Source organism: Lycium ferocissimum, chromosome 11 (genome assembly GCF_029784015.1).
Source record: "Lycium ferocissimum isolate CSIRO_LF1 chromosome 11, AGI_CSIRO_Lferr_CH_V1, whole genome shotgun sequence".
Lineage (NCBI taxonomy): Eukaryota > Viridiplantae > Streptophyta > Magnoliopsida > Solanales > Solanaceae > Lycium > Lycium ferocissimum.
The window spans coordinates 21805177-21825660 of record NC_081352.1 but is presented as its reverse complement, the minus strand read 5'-3'; the positions used below and the strand labels follow the sequence as shown (position 1 = coordinate 21825660).

The following is a 20484-nucleotide window of genomic DNA, read 5'->3' as shown; positions in this document are numbered from 1 at the left end:
TTAGTTCTTCAAGTTGGCTATGCTTGGCACCTTGAATCGGCGCTTGTTTTTACCACTCAACGACTCCGCACGTTTTTATGCACCTCTAAAGAGTAGAATTGCTAGAGAAAATTATTTCTTTTGATCACTTCCTTCTCTCTCTCTCTCGGTTTCAAGCTTGGCCGAATGGCCCTTCTCTTTTTCTCTCCCTCTTTCTTGAAATTTCTAGAGATGAAAATGATGAGAAATGTGATGAATTAATTCATCTTATGCTACATATATTAAGCCTCCATGTGGCCATGGCCCACATCTCATGTGGCCGGCCACATGGCCTAATTTTCCATGAAATTCCAACTTTCTAAAAATAACTTTTGGCCCCCAAATTTTTCATGAGATGTCTAACTTTCCATAACTCACTTTTAATCCCAAGTTCCATAATATCTCATGCTAATAAAATCATGGGCAACTCATGCCTTGGAATAAATCGTGGTTAAAAATCTCTACTTCGTATCCCGGAATCCTCTTGTCCTTAACTTTCCGCAATTAGCCCGGAATGTCCCGACGTACAAAAATGCGGGATATAACAGAATCTATGCGTTAATAACTTGAATAAATACGTTGCTATGGATGATCAAGTAAATGATGTTAGAAGAGTAAGCTAAAGACAATAATATTCCACTGATTCGGGCCAAAGAGAAAGATGATATTTTTGACTTGCTATTACAATGCTCTAGATCCCAAAAAAGCTAACCCTTCAAAGTGGTGAAATGCCTCCTATTTATAGCTTTGCCTTATGGGCCTTGCATACAACATAAAGCCTTTTTAGAATAAAGTAAACCCTAAAAGGATAAGGTTGGGCCGTACGGTCTGACATCCGTACAGTTGTCGGTACAATGTGACAGAACGATATTGATGAGTGGCGATTTTGTAACTGATTAACCGGACTAACGGCCACGATCAACTCGATCATGCTGAAACCGGACTGGCTGTGATGCGGAGTTTGGTCCGGAGATACCGGACCAAACAGATTTGCTTCACTTTTCTCAGGTCAGCCGCAGCCGGTGCAATTCCACCAGTTCTAAGGGAAGGCTCGGCGATCATGCCTGTCTCTTCTTATCTCCGGTCCCCGATCTCACCGGTCTTGCATATATCTGATTTTTACCGTATACAATATTATTTGGAACTTAAAAGAAATCTCACAATTTTACACCAAAAGTTACATGAAAGCTTTTATAATTTGTAAGGTTCACAAGACTTACAAGCCGCTGGATTATACAAGATATTATTACAAGAACAACTACTACTATTACTGCATGCGCCACAATCTCAAGCAATTTAGGTTCTGTTATATGAATCCTTACTAACCATATCACTCCATTTAAGCTCATTTAAGTCAACTATTATAATACTGCAAATAATTAACGACCAACATCAATGCTTGTATAAGTCATCGTAAGCTCCCCCGAGCTAATAACAGCTGGATCACCACAAGTACTAGGTAAATAATACACAGGAACCGGCATCTTCATTGGAATATTAGGCAACGAAGCCTCAAAATTAAGAACATGAATTGCTTGTCTGATCGATGGCCTCAAATTGCTCTCCAGATGAGCACACTATAACCCGGTAATCATCAATCGCTCTACTTGTTCTTGTTTGAAATCCATGTTTAATTTTTCATCAATAACAGAAAGAAGTTTTCCTTTTTCCATAGAGATCCCAAACATACTCTACTAACCCTTCATCTGATTTCCCTGTCCCCGGATCTGCTGATTTTTTCCGGTTGCAATTTCTAGTGCAACTATTCCGAAGCTGTATACATCCGACTCTTTACTTGCTCGGCTTGTTTTTATGTATTTCGGAGCCAAATAACCTAAAGTTCCAGCTAACCCTGTAGTCTGTGGACATGGTCCATTAGTCTAGCTAGGCCAAAATCACCAAGCTTGACATTAAAACTGCAATCGAGCATTATATTACTTGATTTAATGTCTCTATGGATCACACATTGTTCCCATTCTTCGTGTAGATAGAGCAAGGCGGATGCTAAGCCGAGTGAAATCTTGTACCTCATAGTCCAATTAAGAGGATTCTTTTTACCAAATAAATGAAAATCTAAGCTACCATTTGGCATGAATTCATAATCAAGTAAGAATTCACCTTGGTCATGACACCAACCGATTAGTTGCACAAGATTTCTGTGCCTTAATCGACTTATAACCTTCACCTCGGTTATGTATTCCTTTTTCCCTTGCTTAGACCCTCTCGATATCTTTTTCACAGCAACCGCCATGTCAAGATCGATGAGGTACCCTTTGTAAACTTCTCCAAATCCTCCTTCCCCTAACTTTCGTCCCTCCAAAAAATGATTGGTTGAAGTATCCAACTCTTTGTAAGAAAACTTTCTTGGTCCTGCCTTTTCAAGATCATCACTGAAAGATGTTAGCCCTATTTCCTCCGAATTTCCCTTCACCTTTCGTCTCCGTTTCCTCAAAACTACTATAGCCAAAATCGCGCTCACAAATAAAATCCCCCCTAAGGTTGTTAACCCTGCAATAAGTCCAATCTTTTTGGGACCATTTCCCTCTAACTCTTTTATATCAAGACTTGAGCTGAACTCCCACGATTGAAGCGTATGTCTCTCAACATTTTGACCTGTTGCCGCGGAGAATCCAATTGCAACGTAACCCATGAAGGCAGGACATCACTGAGGTTTATAATATATGATATGCTAGAATTGGGGCCTTTTCCATAGTTCCAAACACTTAGATTTTTTATTGTGGAATTGTAAGTAATCCATGCATCAATAGGGTTACCACTATGCAAACTAACATTCCAAGGAGCTGTCACAGATGAAGTAATTGAGTTGTTGTTGATACCAACGTGCTCGAATGTAGGGTCCCACTCAGGGTTGGAAAACGAGTTAAATTCAACAGCAACGATTTTGGTTTTGAGCTGAATCACTGGTGGTAGTATTGAAAAGTCCAAGAAAACCGCCGTCCGAGTTAGGTGGAAGTCCAAGAGCCTTCTAGTCTATTGCTATCGCAATTTCAGAATAATAAAGGGGGAGTATTTAAGAAGGAAGTGAAGTTAAACAAGGAAAGTAGAAGAGCTGGATTTTTTGTGTGTTTGAATTTGTTGGGGGGGGGGGGGGGGGGGGTGCAGTGCATGCTCTGAACTCTATAACGTTACATTTCCGGGCTCAACCGTTAAACACCTGGACAATCACGATTTTATCTCATTCCCATTATTATTACTTTCACTAATTTTTTGTAATAATGATTCATATGTAGCAGTCCAATCGTTTGAAAAACTCATTTATTTCGATATTCTCATCTTAATGTTTAAGATTATTTTCCAATAAAGACGAGATATATATAGTGATGAGTTTCAACACATACACACAGAGTCATCGCAGCAGAATATTAAATAGGAACGTCACCTTGACCATAGTTATTCAAGTGTAGTGGGAATCGCCTTTCTTCTAGCACCGAAATTGTAACCCTAAAGAATAGTGAAAACCTAGAGCTAGCCCTATGTCTATCAAACTATTAGCCATAACACAGAGTTGTTACTTAATTATATCTTAACATTTATGTGTCCAGCAATTTTTTTTTTTTTTTTTTGTGCATAATAGAGAGAATATTGGATTTTCTGACAATTTTTTTCTCTTGATTTAGATTCCAGTTGATATGGTTGTAAATGCTACAATACAGGCTTCTATTGCAAAACATGGATACTTGCAAAATCCAAAACTAAATGTCTATAATGTGGCATCAACATCTGTGAATCCTGTCTCATTATCTCAGATTTTTTACTATTCTTATGATTTTTTCCAGTTATTTCCTTTTGTTAATTCAAAAGGAGATAAAGTTGAGGTTAGAAAAATGAGATTTTTTGACAAAATTTTCGATTTTTCAAATTATATTTTGGAGGAATTATCCAGGCAGCACAGGGTACAAGGTTTAAGTGAAGACGAACTTGCAAAGATACAGAAGCGTTGTAAAAGGAAGGTGGAATATTTGAAGCATTTCAGTAAGCTCTATGAAGCCTGCTTGTTCTACAAAGGATGGTATGTATGATATGTTCCAATTTATAAGTCTTAATTTTGTTTAACTTGTTTTGAAAAGAATATTATTTATATATTAAGTAAATGCATAATTTCAACATCCTATAGGACATGTTAAAGATTACAAGATTCAAAGAGCATTTTGATACATTACCTGCATCATTAGCTAAAGATTATAAAATTTAAAAATCTATCTTACTTTGTAAAACTTCATAATATAAAACGAAAAGAAGAGAGTAGTATATACATCAAAGGTCTAGACTCACATTGGTGTTTGATAGTACTATAGTAGTATAGGCTATCAATATTAAAAGACGTTTAACTTACAGTATGTCTGCTCAAGCCCTTAGGAAGACAAAATATTTTTTTTAATAAAAAAAATATCTATTTTAGAGAATTGAGGTGCTTGTCAAGTTTTTACGAAAACCATAAGTGTTTTTGAGTAGTAACAAAAGCTGTTTTTCAAAAAGAAGAAAAAAATAGCTTTTTCAGATGAAGCATTTTAGAGATTTTAAGGATGATCACTAGTCATACACACACACACTCTCTCTCTCTCTCTCTCCTATTATGTGACGCATGCACTTTCTTTTTAGTTTGTTTTGAAAAGAATTGATAAATTCTTATATTTAAAAAATATTATAACTTTAAACTTAACATAACTCTTAACAAAATGATTTATAGCCACACAAATATTTATGACTTACATTTTAGAGCACAAGTTTTTTATTTTTTTTTATTTTTTTATTTTTATTTTTTAACTCTGTGTCGTCACATATATTGAAATGGAGGGAGTGCTTAATTGCTTAAACATGAGAAATAGATGTGTAATTGCTAAGCACATTTAGTACAGAGTACATGTAAGTGATCAATTTGTCCTTTGATTCTCTTTTTCCTTGGAGGAGTACTAAACAATATTCGAAACATTATATGTGTATTAATAATTGACTCATTTGCTAGGTTTCACAATGGCAACGTACGAAAGCTAATGAAAGACATGTCTGAAGAAGAAAAAACAAGCTTTGAAATTGACGTGACAAAAATTAATTGGAGAAATTACTTTGTAAAGACCCTCATTCCTGGTGTTCAAAAGCATGTACTAGGGGGGAGGATACATTATTAATGTTGAAACAATTAAGTACACTTAATAGATAATTACTTCAGATATTTCATCTATATATTGAGTTGTATTTGGTTGTACCATATGAGAACATGGTATAAAATAATTGATCAGTACAATTTGAAGGACACGACATATGGCTCCCAAGAACTCTCTGACCCGATTAATCGGATTTGTGCCGGGTAATGGCGGAGCCATGAATTTGATAAGGGGGTTCAAAAAATTTGAACATACGACCTAAAGTAATTTTTGAACCACCTTTTTTGAAAAAAAAATAAAAAAAAAATTACCTTTTCTGCTAAAATATACAAAAAATTTCTCTTATATTAGGGGATTCAAACAAGCCATAAGTATTCGTCTGGTTGTATATGACTGGTAAGAAAGTTTATTACTTATAGAAATTTTTTTATTCTTTTTGGACTGACTAAAAAATAAAGAATGTCATAGAAATTGGGACAACGAGAGTACATGAATTTCCACATAACTTATGCGACTATTGGTTGTTGGCATCAGGGGCGGACCCACGTTGACCCAAGGGATGTCAAGCCACACCGCTTCGTCGGAAAAATTTACACACGCACACGCGCGCGCGCGCGCGCACACACACACACACACATATATATATATATATATATATTAATACTGCGGATAAACTAATGACACCCCTCAACATTGAGACTCGGTTGACCTCTTGTAGCTTAAAACGATACTTAACCAATGGGTCAAAGCTATCTCATACTTGTAGATGTAATATTAATATTTTTGTATTATCTTCTATAAATATCGAAACCATTTACGAAAAATCTTGCACGCCACTGTTTGGCATTAACGATTTTAACAAGGCCAACCAAATATTGTACTATTAAGTTATGCGGCGATCATTTTTTTCTTGTACAACAACCAAATATCGCATCATCCATGCGGAGGTTCCATAGGGAAAAGTGGACTGGTGATTGAGATTAATTATCTCCAAACATAACCAAACCTCTAGATCTTTGTATCTTTTATAGGGGCGGATCCAGAATTTCGATGATGAGAGTTTTAAGTTAAAAAGAGTTGGTTGTCGAACATATATTTAACTCTGCATGTTCTTATCTTTTCCACATATATTATAGCATTCGACCCTGAAATACTAGATTTTGCCCCACGCAAATTCATTGTTGGATCCGCCACTGCCTTTATTAGAGCTGACTTGCAGTACTATTTGGTAATGAAAATTGAGTCTTCAAGCTTATAGATGTTTTGGACATAACTACCTCCTTGGATTCAATCAAAAGCATCACTCACTAAACTACTCTGACTTTTCTAAGCTACAAATTTGGAACTGGGAGTCCTTAGAATATTCTTTCATTATCTCCCTTCCTAATTTTATTTATCAGGTTACATCAACTCTTAACTCTATAAATATGTTGCATTTTTTTTTCCTTTTTCAAAGAAGAAAAGAAAAAGTTGTCTCTCTATACGGTGAATTTGTTTTTTTTTTTTTTTTGGGGGGGGGGGGGGGGGGGTGTTGTTGCAGTGCATGCTCTGAACTCTATAACGTCACATTTCCGGGCTCAACCGTTAAACACCTGGACAATCACGATTTTATCTCATTCCCATTATTATTACTTTCACTAATTTTTTGTAATAATGATTCATATGTAGCACTCCAATCGTTTGAAAACTCTTTTATTTCGATATTCTCATTTTAATGTTTAAGATTATTTTCCAATAAAGACGAGATATATATAGTGATGAGTTTCAACACGTACACACAGAGTCATCGCAGCAGAATATTAAATAGGAACGTACCTTCAGCCATAGTTATTCAAGTGTAGTGGGAATCGTCTTTCTTCTAGCACCGAAATTGTAACCCTAAAAGAATAGTGAAAACCCTAGAGCCGTCTAGCCTATGTCTATCAAACTATTAGCCATAACACACAATTGTTACTTAATTATATCTTAACATTTATATGTCCAGCAATTTTTTTTTTATGCATAATAGAGAGATTATTGGATTTTCTGACAATTTTCTTCTCTTGATTTAGATTCCAGTTGATATGGTTGTAAATGCTACAGTGCAGGCTGCTATTGCAAAACATGGATACTTGCAAAATCCAGAACTAAATGTCTATAATGTGGCATCAACATCTGTGAATCCTGTCTCATTATCTCAGATTTTCGACTATTCTTATGATTTTTTTCAGTTATTTTCTTTTGTTAATTCAAAAGGAGAAGAAGTTGAGGTTAGAAAAATGAGATTTTTTGACAAAATGTCCGATTTTTCGAATTATATTTTGGAAGAATTATCCAGGCAGCACAGGGTACAAGATTTAAGTGAAGACGAACTTGCAAAGATACAGAAGCGTTGTAAAAGGAAGGTGGACTATTTGAAGCATTTCAGCAAGCTCTATGAAGCCTATTTGTGCTACAAAGGATGGTATGTATGATATGTTCCAATTTATAAGTCTTAATTTTGTTTAACTTGTTTTGAAAAGAATATTATTTATATATTAAGTAAATGCTTAATTTCAACCTCCTATAGGACATGTTAAAGATTACAAGATTCAAAGAGCATTTTGATACATTACCTGTGATGGACTTTTAGTGCTTTTTAATATTAAATAATATGTGTTAAAGTTCATCAATTCAATGCAAATTTATGTTGCTGCATTCATCTGTACGTTGTGGTCATAAAGTTGGCAGAAGTGGTCTTCCTTCTCCTTACGTTTTTGTGCCTTTAATTGGTCATCACTTTTGTTTTTTATTATCTCATTATTCATATGAGTTATGGATGAATGTGGTCTTATTTTCTTTTGTAACCTCCTACTCATAATTCTCCCATATTCTCCATATTTACACCATCTTAATACCCCATTATTCTACTCTTTCATCCAATTCAATTCAAGGATGAATTTTTCAACTATAAATAGTTTGTCATCTTTATTTTGTGGATATAGAGAAAAATATATATTTTTGGAGAGTTCTTGAAAAGTGAGGAAAATAAAGAGAGTTTATTAGTTGAAGGAAGGTGTTCTTATTTATGGTGGAGCTTTGGACTCAACATCTTGTCCAGAGTTTGTTGAGTTATACGACGTGATCGTGCTATTGTATCCTGGAGGGGACAAGTCAGAAAGATTACTCGCCGGATGGTAGATTTTTGCGATGGGCTTGAATCTCCTTAAAGAAAGCGAGATATCCGCGCCTCAGCCGAAGATATTTTTATTTCTTCATTTTAGTTTTCAATTGTAATGGTAATTTCATTGTAATATCACCAACAATTTTAAGGAGATTCATATGGCTACAATTGAAAAATCGGCGGATGTCAAAGTAGGAGATCTTAACAAGCCATTTCGGTTCAACGATACTCATTTTAAGAGATGGAAGGATAAAGTACTTTTCTACTTAAGTCTTCTCAATGTTTCTTATGTGTTAACTGAGAAGAATCCAAATAAAGTAGACAACTCTTCCATGAATGATGAAGAACTTATTTGTCTTCAAGAAAAAATTAAAAAGTACGATGAAGATTCGTACAAGTGTCGGTATTATTTACTTAATTGTCTATCAGATAATTTTTATGATTATTATGATAGAACTTACTCTCTTGCAAAGAAAATTTGGAAAGCGTTGCGAGTAAATATGATACCGAGGAGAATTTGGAGCGAAAAAATATGCTGCTAGTAGATTTTTTCGTTTTCAAATGGTGGACAACAAATCAGTGGTAGATCAAGCTCAAGACTTTATAATGATTGTTGGAGAGCTTAGGTCCGAGGAGATCAAAATTGGAGATAACCTTGTTGTTTGTGGCATAATAGATAAACTTCCACCTTCATGGAAGGAATTTCAAAAAACTATGCGCCACAAACAAAAGAAAACCTCTCTTGAGACGTTGATTATGTGAATCCGCATGGGGGAAGAGGCAAGGGGCCAAGATGCACTTTTGCAAACGGAAGAGAGCAACTTATAACCCGTCACAAATAAGGTAAATTTAATTACTTCAAATAATGCTGCTCCTAATGTTAACAAAAATACCTCTATGAAGCCTAAGAAGAAAATATTCAAGAAAAATAATGGTAGACCTCCCAAGAAAAATAATGGTGGTAACAACCAAGCACAAAATCAATAAGCACAAAATAGAGGACCATGCTTTGTCTGTGGCAAGAGTGGGCATATTGCTCGATTTTGCAAGTTTCGGAAACGTGGTCCTACACCTCAGGCAAACGTTACCGAAGAGCCACTTGTGGCGGTGATAACAGACATAAATATGGTTGAAAATGTTGATGGATGGTGGGCTGATTCTGGTGCAAACCGTCATGTCTGCTATGACAAAGATTGGTTCAAAGTGTATACTCCATTTGAGGAGCCCAAAACCATCATGCTTGGTGATTCTCACACTACTCAAGTGCTTGGAAAGGAGATGTCGAGTTGAGCTTTACCTCGGGAAGGGTGTTAACTTTAAAAGATGTACTTTATACTCCTTCCATGAGAAAAAATTTGATGCCTAGTTTTCTTCTTAATAAAGCAGGCTTCAAACAAATTATTGAGTCTGATCAATATGTAATAGTGAAAAAAGGTATTTTTGTGGGAAAGGGGTATGCTTGTGATGGGATGTTCAAGTTGAATGTTAAGATGAATAAAGTTACTAGTTCTGTTTACATGCTTTTTTCCACTAATTTTTGATATGATCGTTTGTATCATATTAATAATCGTTATGTGGGAATCATGAGTAGTTTAAGATTAATCCCAATGATTAAAAAGGATTTTGAAAAAAGTGAAGCTTGTAGTAAAGCCAAAATCACAAAAAGGCCTCATTTTCAAGTTGAAAGAAAAATTGAATTATTAAAATCAATTCATATTGATATTTGTGAACTCGGAGGAATTTTAACTCGTGGAGGGAATAGATATTTTATTACTTATGATTTTTCTAAGTATACATATGTTTTCTTGATGAAAAATAAAAGTGATGCTTTTGAAAATTTTAAAATTTATCTCCATGAAGTTGAAAATCAGTTTGGTAGAAAAGTAAAAAGAATTAGAAGTGATAGAGGCCGTGAATATGAGTCTAATGAGTTTAATTCTTTTGTTAGATCATTGGGAATAATTCATGAAAGTACTCCACCTTATTCTCCTGCGTCTAATGGTGTAGCGGAGAGAAAAAATAGAACTTTGGTTGAGTTGACTAATGCCATGCTTATTGAGTCTAGTGCACCTCTAAATTTTTGGGGTGAAGCTATTTTAACTGTTTATTATGTGTTGAATCGTGTGCCACATAAAAAGACAAAATTAACGTCATTTGAATTGTGGAAAGGTCACAAGCCAAATTTGGGATATCTAAGAGTTTGGGGTTGTCCAGCTTATGTAAGGCTAATGGATCCCAAAATAAGCAAATTGGGTAAAAAAGTTACTACTTGTGCTTTTCTTGGTTATGCTTCAAATAGTACGTACCTATAGATTTTTTAGTCTTGAAGATAATATAATAATAGAATCAGGTGATGTTATTTTTCATGAAAATAAATTTCCATTTGATTCTAAAAATAGTGGGGGTCGTAGGACTAACGAAAATATTTTATCACTACCTAGTTCTTCTACTTCTGTTTTGAAAAATAAAGAAAGTGATGATTTTGAGTTAAGAAGAAGTAAAAGAGCTAGAGTAGAAAAAGATTTTGGTCCTGATTTTTATGTTTTTAATGTTGGAAATGACCCTCTCAATTTGCAAAAAGCTTTATCTTCACATGATGCTATTTTTTGGAAAGAGGCTGTAAATGATGAAATGGAATCACTTATTTCCAATAAAACTTGGAAGTTAGTTGATTTACCACCGGGTTGTAAAACAATTGGGTGTAAATGGGTCCTTAGAAAAAAGTTAAAATCGGATGGCTCTGTTGATAAATATAAGGCTAGACTAGTTGCAAAAGGTTTTAAACAACTAGAAGGCCTAGAATTTTTTGATACTTTTTCTCCAGTAACTAGAATTACATCCATAAGGCTTTTAATTGCTATTTCTGCAATTTTTGATTTGCATATTCATCAAATGGATGTAAAAACTGCTTTTTTAAATGGGGACCTAAATGAAGAAATTTATATGGAACAACCTGAAGGTTTTATTGAAGCAGGCCAAGAAAACAAAGTGTGTAAACTTACCAATCCCTATATGGCTTGAAACAGGCACCAAAGCAATGGCATGAGAAATTTGATTCCTGCATGATTGAAAATGTGATGGAATATTCCTTGACCAGTCACATTATGTTGAGAAAATTTTAAAAAAATATAACTTTCTTGATTGCAAGCATGTTGTAACTCCTTTTGATTCAAGTATTCACTTGTTTCCTTTTCAAAGTGAAAATGATGTGATAAATCAAAAGGAATATGCTAGCTTAATTGGAAGTTCGAGATATGTGACTGATTGCACTAGGCCTGATATTGTGTATGCAGTTGGAGTACTTAGCAGTTTACAAGCAAGCCGAGGTAGTGAACATTGGCATGCCATAACGAGAATTATGAAATATTTAGTTGGTACAAAAACCTATGGCTTGTTTTATAAAAAATATCCTGCTTGTTACTTGAAGGCTTTTCGATGCAGATTGAAACACTTTATCTGGTGATTCTGTTCTACTGCCGGTTATATTTTTACGTTGGCAGGTGGTGCTATTTGTTGGAAATTAACAAAGCAAACGATTATTGCTAACTCTACCATGGAGGCTGAACTAATTGCTTTAGCTTCAGCTAGTGAAGAAGCTAATTGGTTAAGAGATTTATTATTTCAAATTTCTTATTTTGAAAAACCAATTCCTCCTATTTTAATTCATTGTGATAGCACCGCTGCAATTGGTAGAGTTCAAAACCGTTATTATAACGGTAAATCCAGACCTATAAGGAGAAAACACAATCTCTGTGAGATCATATTTGACAAGTGGTACCATTAACGTTGATTATGTCAAATCTTGTGATAATCTTGCAGATCCACTAACCAAGGCCTTAGCAAGAGAAAAGGTCTGGAGCACATCGAGGGGGATGGGATTGAAGCCTATAAATTCATGAGTCGTATATGAGGAAACCCAACCTGGGGACTAAAGATCCTATAACCAGGTTCAATGGGAAAAACGAATCATATGAAGACTTTTTGAGAAAATGCACTATTTTATTTATTCCCTCCCTATGGTGTGAGTGCATTATTACGTAAGCCAGTTTGTGGAGGTTGAGTTTATAAACTCTTAATGAAACTCTGTAGCTCGTATGAGTGGGGTGTTAAGTTACAGAAGCACCCTTGACAGATTTCACCTATGTGAGTGTGGAAGTAGGCCACTTCTTATGAGAATTGGGCTCGTTCTCAAAAGCACTAATGAAACCGGGATAACACAAGGCCGTAATGTGCTGGCTATTAAAGCTCATGTCAACACCTTGATTATTATGTGTAAGCAATAATTCTTTATTTCCCTAAAGCAGTCATAGTTCAAGTCTGAGACCACTACGGCTCTGGAGTAAAGATTATTGTTTTACTAAGTGAAGGTTCAATGCAGAGCACACCTTCATTATACATAATAATCTACCTTCAACTGATATACTCTCTTATATTAATATTAAAATGAGTGGGGGATTGATGGACTTTTAGTGCATTTTAATATTAAATAATATATGTTAAAGTTCATCAATTCGGTGCAAATTTATGTTCTTTGCATTCATCCGTACGTTGTGGCCATAAAGTTGGCGTAAGTGGTCTTCCTTCTCCTTACGTTTTTGTGCCTTTAATTGGCCATTACTTTTGTTTTTTATTATCTCATTATTCATATGAGTTATGGATAAAAGTGGTCTTATTTTCTTTTGTAACCTACTACTCATAATTCTCCCATATTCTCCATATTTACACCATCTTAATACCCCATTATTCTACTCTTTCATCCAATTCAATTCAAGGATGGATTTTTCAACTATAAATAGTTTGTCATCTTTATTTTGTGGATATAGAGAAAAATATATATTTTTGGAGAGTTCTTGAAAAGTGAGGAAAATAAAGAGAGTTTATTAGTTGAAGGAAGGTGTTCTTCTTTTTGGTGGAGCTTTGGACTCAACATCTTGTCCAGAGTTTGTTGAGTTATACGACGTGATCAGGCTGTTGTATCCTGGAGGGGACAAGTTAGAAAGATTACTGCTGGATCGGTAGATTTGTTGCAGTGGGCTTGAATCTCCTTAAAGAAAGCGAGATATCCGCGCCTCAGCCGAAGATATTTTTATTTCTTCATTTTAGTTTTTAATTGTAATTGTAATTTCATTGTAATATCACCAACAACCTGCATCATTAGCTAAAGATTATAAAATTTAAAAATCTATCTTACTTTGTAAAACTTCATTATATAAAACGAAAAGAAGAGAGTAGTATATACATCAAAGGTCTAGACTCACATTGGTGTTTGATAGTACTATAGCAGTATAGGCTATCAATATTAAAAGACGTTTAACTTACAGTATGTCTGCTCAAGCTCCTAGGAGACTCTTTGACCAAAATAAGCTATTATTTCAGCCAATTCATCAAAATAATACTTTTTTTTTTTGAAAATTTACAGAATTAGAATAAACGTATTTCACAGTAACGTATTAGACATTATTTTATTCAAAAACTTCAACGGGCAAAAAAGTTAAAGGTTAACGGTGTTAAAGGGTAATTCGTTACTGTGAGTAACGTTTTATGGTTAATACGTCACTGTGAGTAACGACTCTAAAGAATACAAAATCTGACATTGATTGATCTTAAAGTCGTAACTCAGAGTTACAACTTCCGGCTAAAACGTAACTGACAGTAACGTTTCTACAGAATCCAGGCACGACCAGTTAAATCCTGCAAAGAATTCTTCAAATTACGAACCCTTCTGATTGATTTAATTATAAAACTTTACCGACAATATTGATTACCCTTAAAAAAAAAAAGAGTATCGATTAGCCTTACAAAAAGATACTGATTAACCTTAAAAAATTGATTAGGATTAAAAAAAATATTGATTAACGTTATAAAAAAAAAGTATTGATTAGCTAAATAAAGTAGCAGCTTTTCAATTTCAAAACAACACCAGCAGTGGGAAATTATATGAGCAGAAGTTGGTTAATTCTCCCTTTCAACATTTTCTTATACATTTTAAAGTGCAAGATGGTTAAGACCCAAACGAAACTAAAGATACAATGTCTTAAGTTTACAACAATAACTACTAGTAATTAGTGCTTATACATCACAGTCTTTTCATAGATGAAAATTAAGAAGCAGCCATCTTTCATATCTACTGCTTAACGAAAAATACTCCATCTTCTAGAAGCAAAACAATAGCTAAATTTGGTCTCTTAATTCACTTACTGAACTAAATTTGTATAAAGTAAAATGGCAGCTAAGAATGCTTTCCATCAAGTTGTAGACTAAGAGACCTTAGTGAATCATATATACACCATAAAATAAAGCACTCAAATCAGCTAGGATAAAATAAAGAACTCAAATCAATGGAACATTGAAACCATTAATTAGCCATAAAACGTTACTCACAAAGAACGTATTAATCATAAAACGTTACTCACAGTAACGAATTACCCTTTAACACCGTTAACTTTTAACTTTTTTGCCCGTTGAATTTTTTGAATAAAATAATGCATAATACGTTACTGCAGAATACGTTTATTCTACTTCTGTAAATTTTCAAAACAATATATTATGTTGGTGAATTGGCTGAAATAATGGCTTACTTTGGTAAAAAATTCCTCCTAGGAAGACAAAATATTTTTTTAATAAAAGAAAATGCCTATTTTAGAGAATTGAGGTGTTTGCCAAGTTTTCACGAAAACTATCAGTGTTTTTGAATAGTAACAAAAACTGTTTTCCAAAAAGGAGGAAAAAATAGCTTTTTCAGATGAAGCATTTTAGAGATTTTAAGGATGATCACTAGTCATACATACACACTCTCTCTCTCTCCTATTATGTGACGCGTGCACTTTCTTTTTAGTTTGTTTTGAAAAGAATTGATAAATTTTTATATTTAAAAAATAATATAACTTTAAACTTAACATGACTCTTAACAAAATGATTTATAGCCACACAAATATTTATGACTTACATTTTAGATCACAAGTTTTAAAAAAATATTTTTTAACTCTGTGTCGTCACATATATTGAAATGGAGGGAGTGCTTAATTGCTTAAACATGAGAAATAGATGTGTAATTGCTAAGCACATTTAGTACAGAGTACATGTAAGTGATCAATTTGTCCTTTGATTCTCTTTTTCCTTGGAGAAGTACTAAACAATATTCGAAACATTATATGTGTATTAATAAATTGACTCATTTGCTAGGTTTCACAATGGCAACGTACGAAAGCTAATGAAAGATATGTCTGAAGAAGAAAAAACAAGCTTTGAAATTGACGTGACAAAAATTAATTGGAGAAATTACTTTGTAAAGACCCACATTCCTGGTGTTCAAAAGCATGTACTAGAAGGGGGAGGATACATTATTAATGTTGAAACAATTAAGTACACTTGATATATAAATTACTCCAGATATTTCATCTATATATTGAGTTGTATTTGGTTGTATGTACCATATGAGAACATGGTATAAAATAATTGATCAGTACAATTTGAAGGACATGACATATGGCTCCCAAGAACTCTCTGACCCGATTAATCGGATTTGTGCCGGGTAAATGGCGGAGCCATGAATTTGATAAGGGGGGTTCAAAAAATTTGAACATATGACCTAAAGTAATTTTTGAACCACCTTTTTTGGGAAAAAAAAAAAAAGTTACCTTTTCTGCTATAATATACAGAAAATTTCTCTTATATTAAGGGATTCAAACAAGTCATAAGTATTTGTTTGGTTGTATATGACTAGTAAGAAAGTTTATTACTTATAGAATTTTTTTTATTCTTTTTGGACTGACTAAAAAATAAAGAATGTCATAAAAATTGGGACAACGAGAGTACATGAATTTCCACATAACTTATGCGACTATTGGTTGTTGGCATCAGGGGCGGACCACGTTGACCCAAGGGATGTCAAGCCACACCGCTTCATCGGAAAAATTTACACACGCGCGCGCACACACACACGCACACACACACACACACACACACACACACATATATATATATATATATATATATATATATATATATATATATATATATATATATATATATATATATATATATATATAATGGATAAACTAATGACACCCCTTAACATTGAGACTCGGTTGACCTCTTGTAGCTTAAAACGGTACTTAACCAATGGGTCAAGGCTATCTCATACTTGCAGATGTACTATCAATATTTTTTGTATTATCTTCTCTAAATATCGAAACCACTTACGAAAAATCTTGCACGCCACTGGTTGGCATTAACGATTTTAACAAGGCCAACCAAATATTGTACTATTAAGTTATGCGGCGATCATTTTTTTTTTCTTGTACAACCACCAAACATCGCATCATCCAAGCGGAGGTTCCATAGGGTAAAGTGGACTGGTGATTGAGATTAATTATCTCCAAACATAACCAAATCTCTAGATCTTTGTATCTTTTATAAGGGCGGATCCAGAATTTTGATGATGTGAGTTTTAAGTTAAAAAGAGTTGGCTGTCGAACATATATTTAACTCTGCATGTTCTTATTTTTTCCACATATATTATAGCATTCGACCCCGAAATACTAGATTTTGCCCCACGCAAATTCATTGTTGGATCCGCCACTGCCTTTATTAGAGCTGACTTGCAGTACTATTTGGTAATGAAAATTGAGACTTCAAGCTTATAGATGTTTTGGACATAACTACTTCCTTGGATTCAATCAGAAGCATCACTCACTAAACTACTCTGACTTTTCTAAGCTACAAATTTGGAACTGGGAGTCCTTAGAATATTCTTTCATTATCTCCCTTCCTAATTTTATTTATCAGGTTACATCAACTCTTAACTCTATCAATATGTTGCATTTTTTCCTTTTTGAAAGAAGAAAAGAAAAAGTAGTCTCCACCCCAGGAAATGCTTAGATTTTTCAATGAATTGAATTTGCCTTATATTGTGTCCACCTTATATTCATTTGGGACTTAAAGAACTTTCACAATTTTACACCAATAAGTTATATGAAAGCTTTTATAATTTGTAAGGTTCACGAGATTTACAAGCCACTGGATTTGATTATACAAGATACTACTACAACAGAAACTAATACTACACCACATTCGCAAGCAAATTCGGCTCTGCTATATGAATCATTGTTGACACGCTCCATTTAAGTTCATTCCAGACAGATACTATAAAACTGCAAATAATTAACGACCCACATCCATGCTTGTGCAAGTCATCGTAGGCTCCCCCGAGCTAATTGCTGGATCACCACAAGTACTAGGTAAATAATACACAGGAACTGGCATCTTCATCGGGATATTAGGCAACGATGCCTCAAAATTAAGAACATGAACTGCTTGTCTTATCGATGGCCTTAGATTGCTCTCTGGATGAGCACACCATAATCCAGTTATCAACAATCGTTCTACTTGTTCTTGTTCAAAATCCATGTTTAATTTCTCATCAACTACAGAAAGAAGTTTTCCTTTTCCATAAAGATCCCAAACATACTCCACTAATTCTACGGATTTTTTTCCCGTTGCAATTTCTAATGCAACTATTCCGAAGCTATATACATCCGACTCTTTACTTGCTCGGCCTGTTTTTATGTATTCCGGAGCCAAATAACCTAAAGTTCCAGCCAACCCTGTAGTCTGTGGACCTAATTCATGGTCCATTAGTCTAGCCAAGCCAAAATCACCAAGCTTAACATTAAAACTCGAATCGAGCATTATATTACTTGATTTAATGTCTCTATGGATCACACATTGTTCCCATTCTTCGTGTAGATAGAGCAAGGCAGATGCTAAGCCAAGTGAAATCTTGTACCTCGTAGTCCAACTAAGAGGATTCTTTTTACCAAATAAATGAAAATCTAAGCTACCATTAGGCATGAATTCATAAACAAGTAAGAACTCACCTTGGTCATGACACCAACCGATTAGTTGCACAAGATTTCTGTGCCTTAATCGACTTATAACCTTCACCTCGGTTATGTATTCCTTTTTCCCTTGCTTAGACCCTCTCGATATCTTTTTCACAGCAACCGCCATGTCAAGATCGATGAGGTACCCTTTGTAAACTTCTCCAAATCCTCCTTCCCCTAACTTTCGTCCCTCCGAAAAATGATTGGTTGAAGTATCCAACTCTTTGTAAGAAAACTTTCTTGGTCCTGCTCCCTTTTCAAGATCGTCATTGAAAGACGTTAGCCCTATTTCCTCCAGATTTCCCTTCACCTTTTGTCTCCGTTTCCTCAAAATTACTAAAGCCAAAATCGCGCTCACAAACAAAATCCCCCCTAATGTTGTTAACCCTGCAATAAGTCCAATCTTTTTGCGACCATTTCCCTCTAACTCCTTTATATCAAGACTCGAGCTGAACTCCCACGATTGAAGCATATGTCTCTCAACATTTTGACCTGTAGCAGCAGAGAATCCAATTGTAACCCATGGAGGCAGAACATCTCTGAGGTTTATAATATAAGATATGCTAGAACTGGGGCCTTTTCCATAGTTCCAAAAGACGCTTAGATTTTTTGTTGTGGAATTGTAAGTAATCCATGCATCAATAGGGTTGCCACTATGCAAACTAACATTCCAAGGAGCTGTCACAGATGAAGCAATTGAATTTTTGTTGATACCAACGTGCTCGAATGTAGGGTCCCACTCAGGGTTGGAAAACGAGTCAAACTCAACAGCAACGATTTGGTTTTGAGCTGAATCGCTGGTGGTGGTATTGAAAAGTCCAAGGAAACCGCCATCCGAGTTAGGTGGAATCTGAAAACCAACCGGAGCAAGGAAGAATGCAATGCCATGACCATACGAAGAACGATTTTGGGTATCTATAGTAAACGAAAAATGCGTGGAGAAATCAGCAAGCTTTGTGGAGTGATCAGGATCCCAAAGTGGCACTTTCTCTCTATATATGGCATGAGCAACGCGACAAAGATAATTTGCTTTGTTAAACTCAATTTTTCCTACAGACGCTACCGCATCCCCTTCATAGAGTATGTCAGTCGTATCTGGTCCAAAACGAGATATTTGAAAGGACACTGAATAAGCAAACGGAATCAGCAAGAAGGCAATGAACAGAGCTATGTAACATACATTCAAGGACATAATTACCATTGGTAATAGGTTATAGGGGAAAAACGAATCGAAATGACAAATGGCTGAATCTTAGCGGATTGGTATAGCAAGAGGGCGAGCACAACTAGTGGAGCTTATTATTTTCACTTTAGGAATTTTACAATAGTCTTCGAGCGTACGCGTAGTTAAAATGCTACTATAGTTTTCTTCTTGATGATAAGGATTAGTACCAACTTTGATTTTTTTATAATTATAAGAACTTCATTATATGTATGAATTGAAGATAAAACAAGGACTCAGCCGGCAACCTTCTACCTTAAACAATGTAAGCTCCAACTAACCAAATACATAATAAGTTAAAGTAAGATTGTGACCTAATACATTTTTAAGCTTGAAAACTACCTGAATTCCAAATTGTGTCCCCACAATCATGGAAATTCTATGAAGGTAGCCTAATTGTCTATGGAAAGTCAACTCTCATCTGATGTGTTAAGGCAGATAGAAGTAAGGAACAAATTGAATATATTACGGAGCAATCAATCAATAGAGTTTGTTAGCTAGAGTTGACTTGAAACAGATCGTGAGTTGCCTGTTTCTTAGTGACGGGGATGCATACTTCATGTTGTAATATCCTAATGGGAAAATAACTTCTTTTTTTGCGCCTGAGGGTGTGACCTAGTGGTCAGAACCACTAAACGTTAATTTTGTTCATCGGATAATTATGCACGATAGCTAGAATTTATTGGTGTTGAAAAATCTAGAGTTCATTGGACGATTCAATTCGATTTTATTGACTTCCTCAATCTGATTACTTCCTTTTGGTACATGACTTCCTCAATTTGATGTTGATATAAAAATCACACAGTGACGGAGTATAGTACTGGTTTACCGGAACCCAATTGCTATTGTCCAAAATTTATATATGTATTAAAGAATTCACTGAATATTTAAAGATAATGGTCAAAAACACATCTCAAGTATCACCTTTTTTGAAGTTTCCGACCTTGACTATCAGATGTGAGAGTTTCTTACCTAAACTATCTCCAATTAGTTTGCAAAATACACCTCAACTATCAATTGTTCACTTTTAATGAGGTGTTTTGCAAACTAGTTGGTGATAATTTAGGTAGGAAAAGTGAACAACCGATAGTTGAG

The 20484-nt window shown here is 34.7% G+C and overlaps 2 protein-coding genes and 1 pseudogene across 2 annotated transcripts; 1 reads left to right on the top strand and 2 right to left on the bottom strand.

Annotated features, from left to right (window-relative positions):
- Positions 1-1397: 1397 nt before the first annotated feature.
- On the bottom strand, positions 1398-3427 carry LOC132038119 (L-type lectin-domain containing receptor kinase IX.1-like; annotated as a pseudogene).
- A 2103-nt stretch (positions 3428-5530) lies between these two features.
- On the top strand, positions 5531-15655 carry LOC132038118 (fatty acyl-CoA reductase 2, chloroplastic-like). Its single transcript, XM_059428841.1, has 4 exons — positions 5531-5537; positions 6278-6369; positions 7193-7584; positions 15466-15655. The coding sequence occupies exons 1-4, from the start codon at positions 5531-5533 to the stop codon at positions 15653-15655; spliced, it is 681 nt and encodes a 226-aa protein (XP_059284824.1).
- Positions 15656-17149: 1494 nt separating this feature from the next.
- On the bottom strand, positions 17150-19638 carry LOC132037575 (L-type lectin-domain containing receptor kinase IX.1). The gene has a single exon (XM_059428106.1). It carries the CDS (start codon positions 19366-19368, stop codon positions 17446-17448), a length of 1923 nt encoding a protein of 640 aa, XP_059284089.1. The 5' UTR covers positions 19369-19638; the 3' UTR covers positions 17150-17445.
- Positions 19639-20484: the final 846 nt, after the last annotated feature.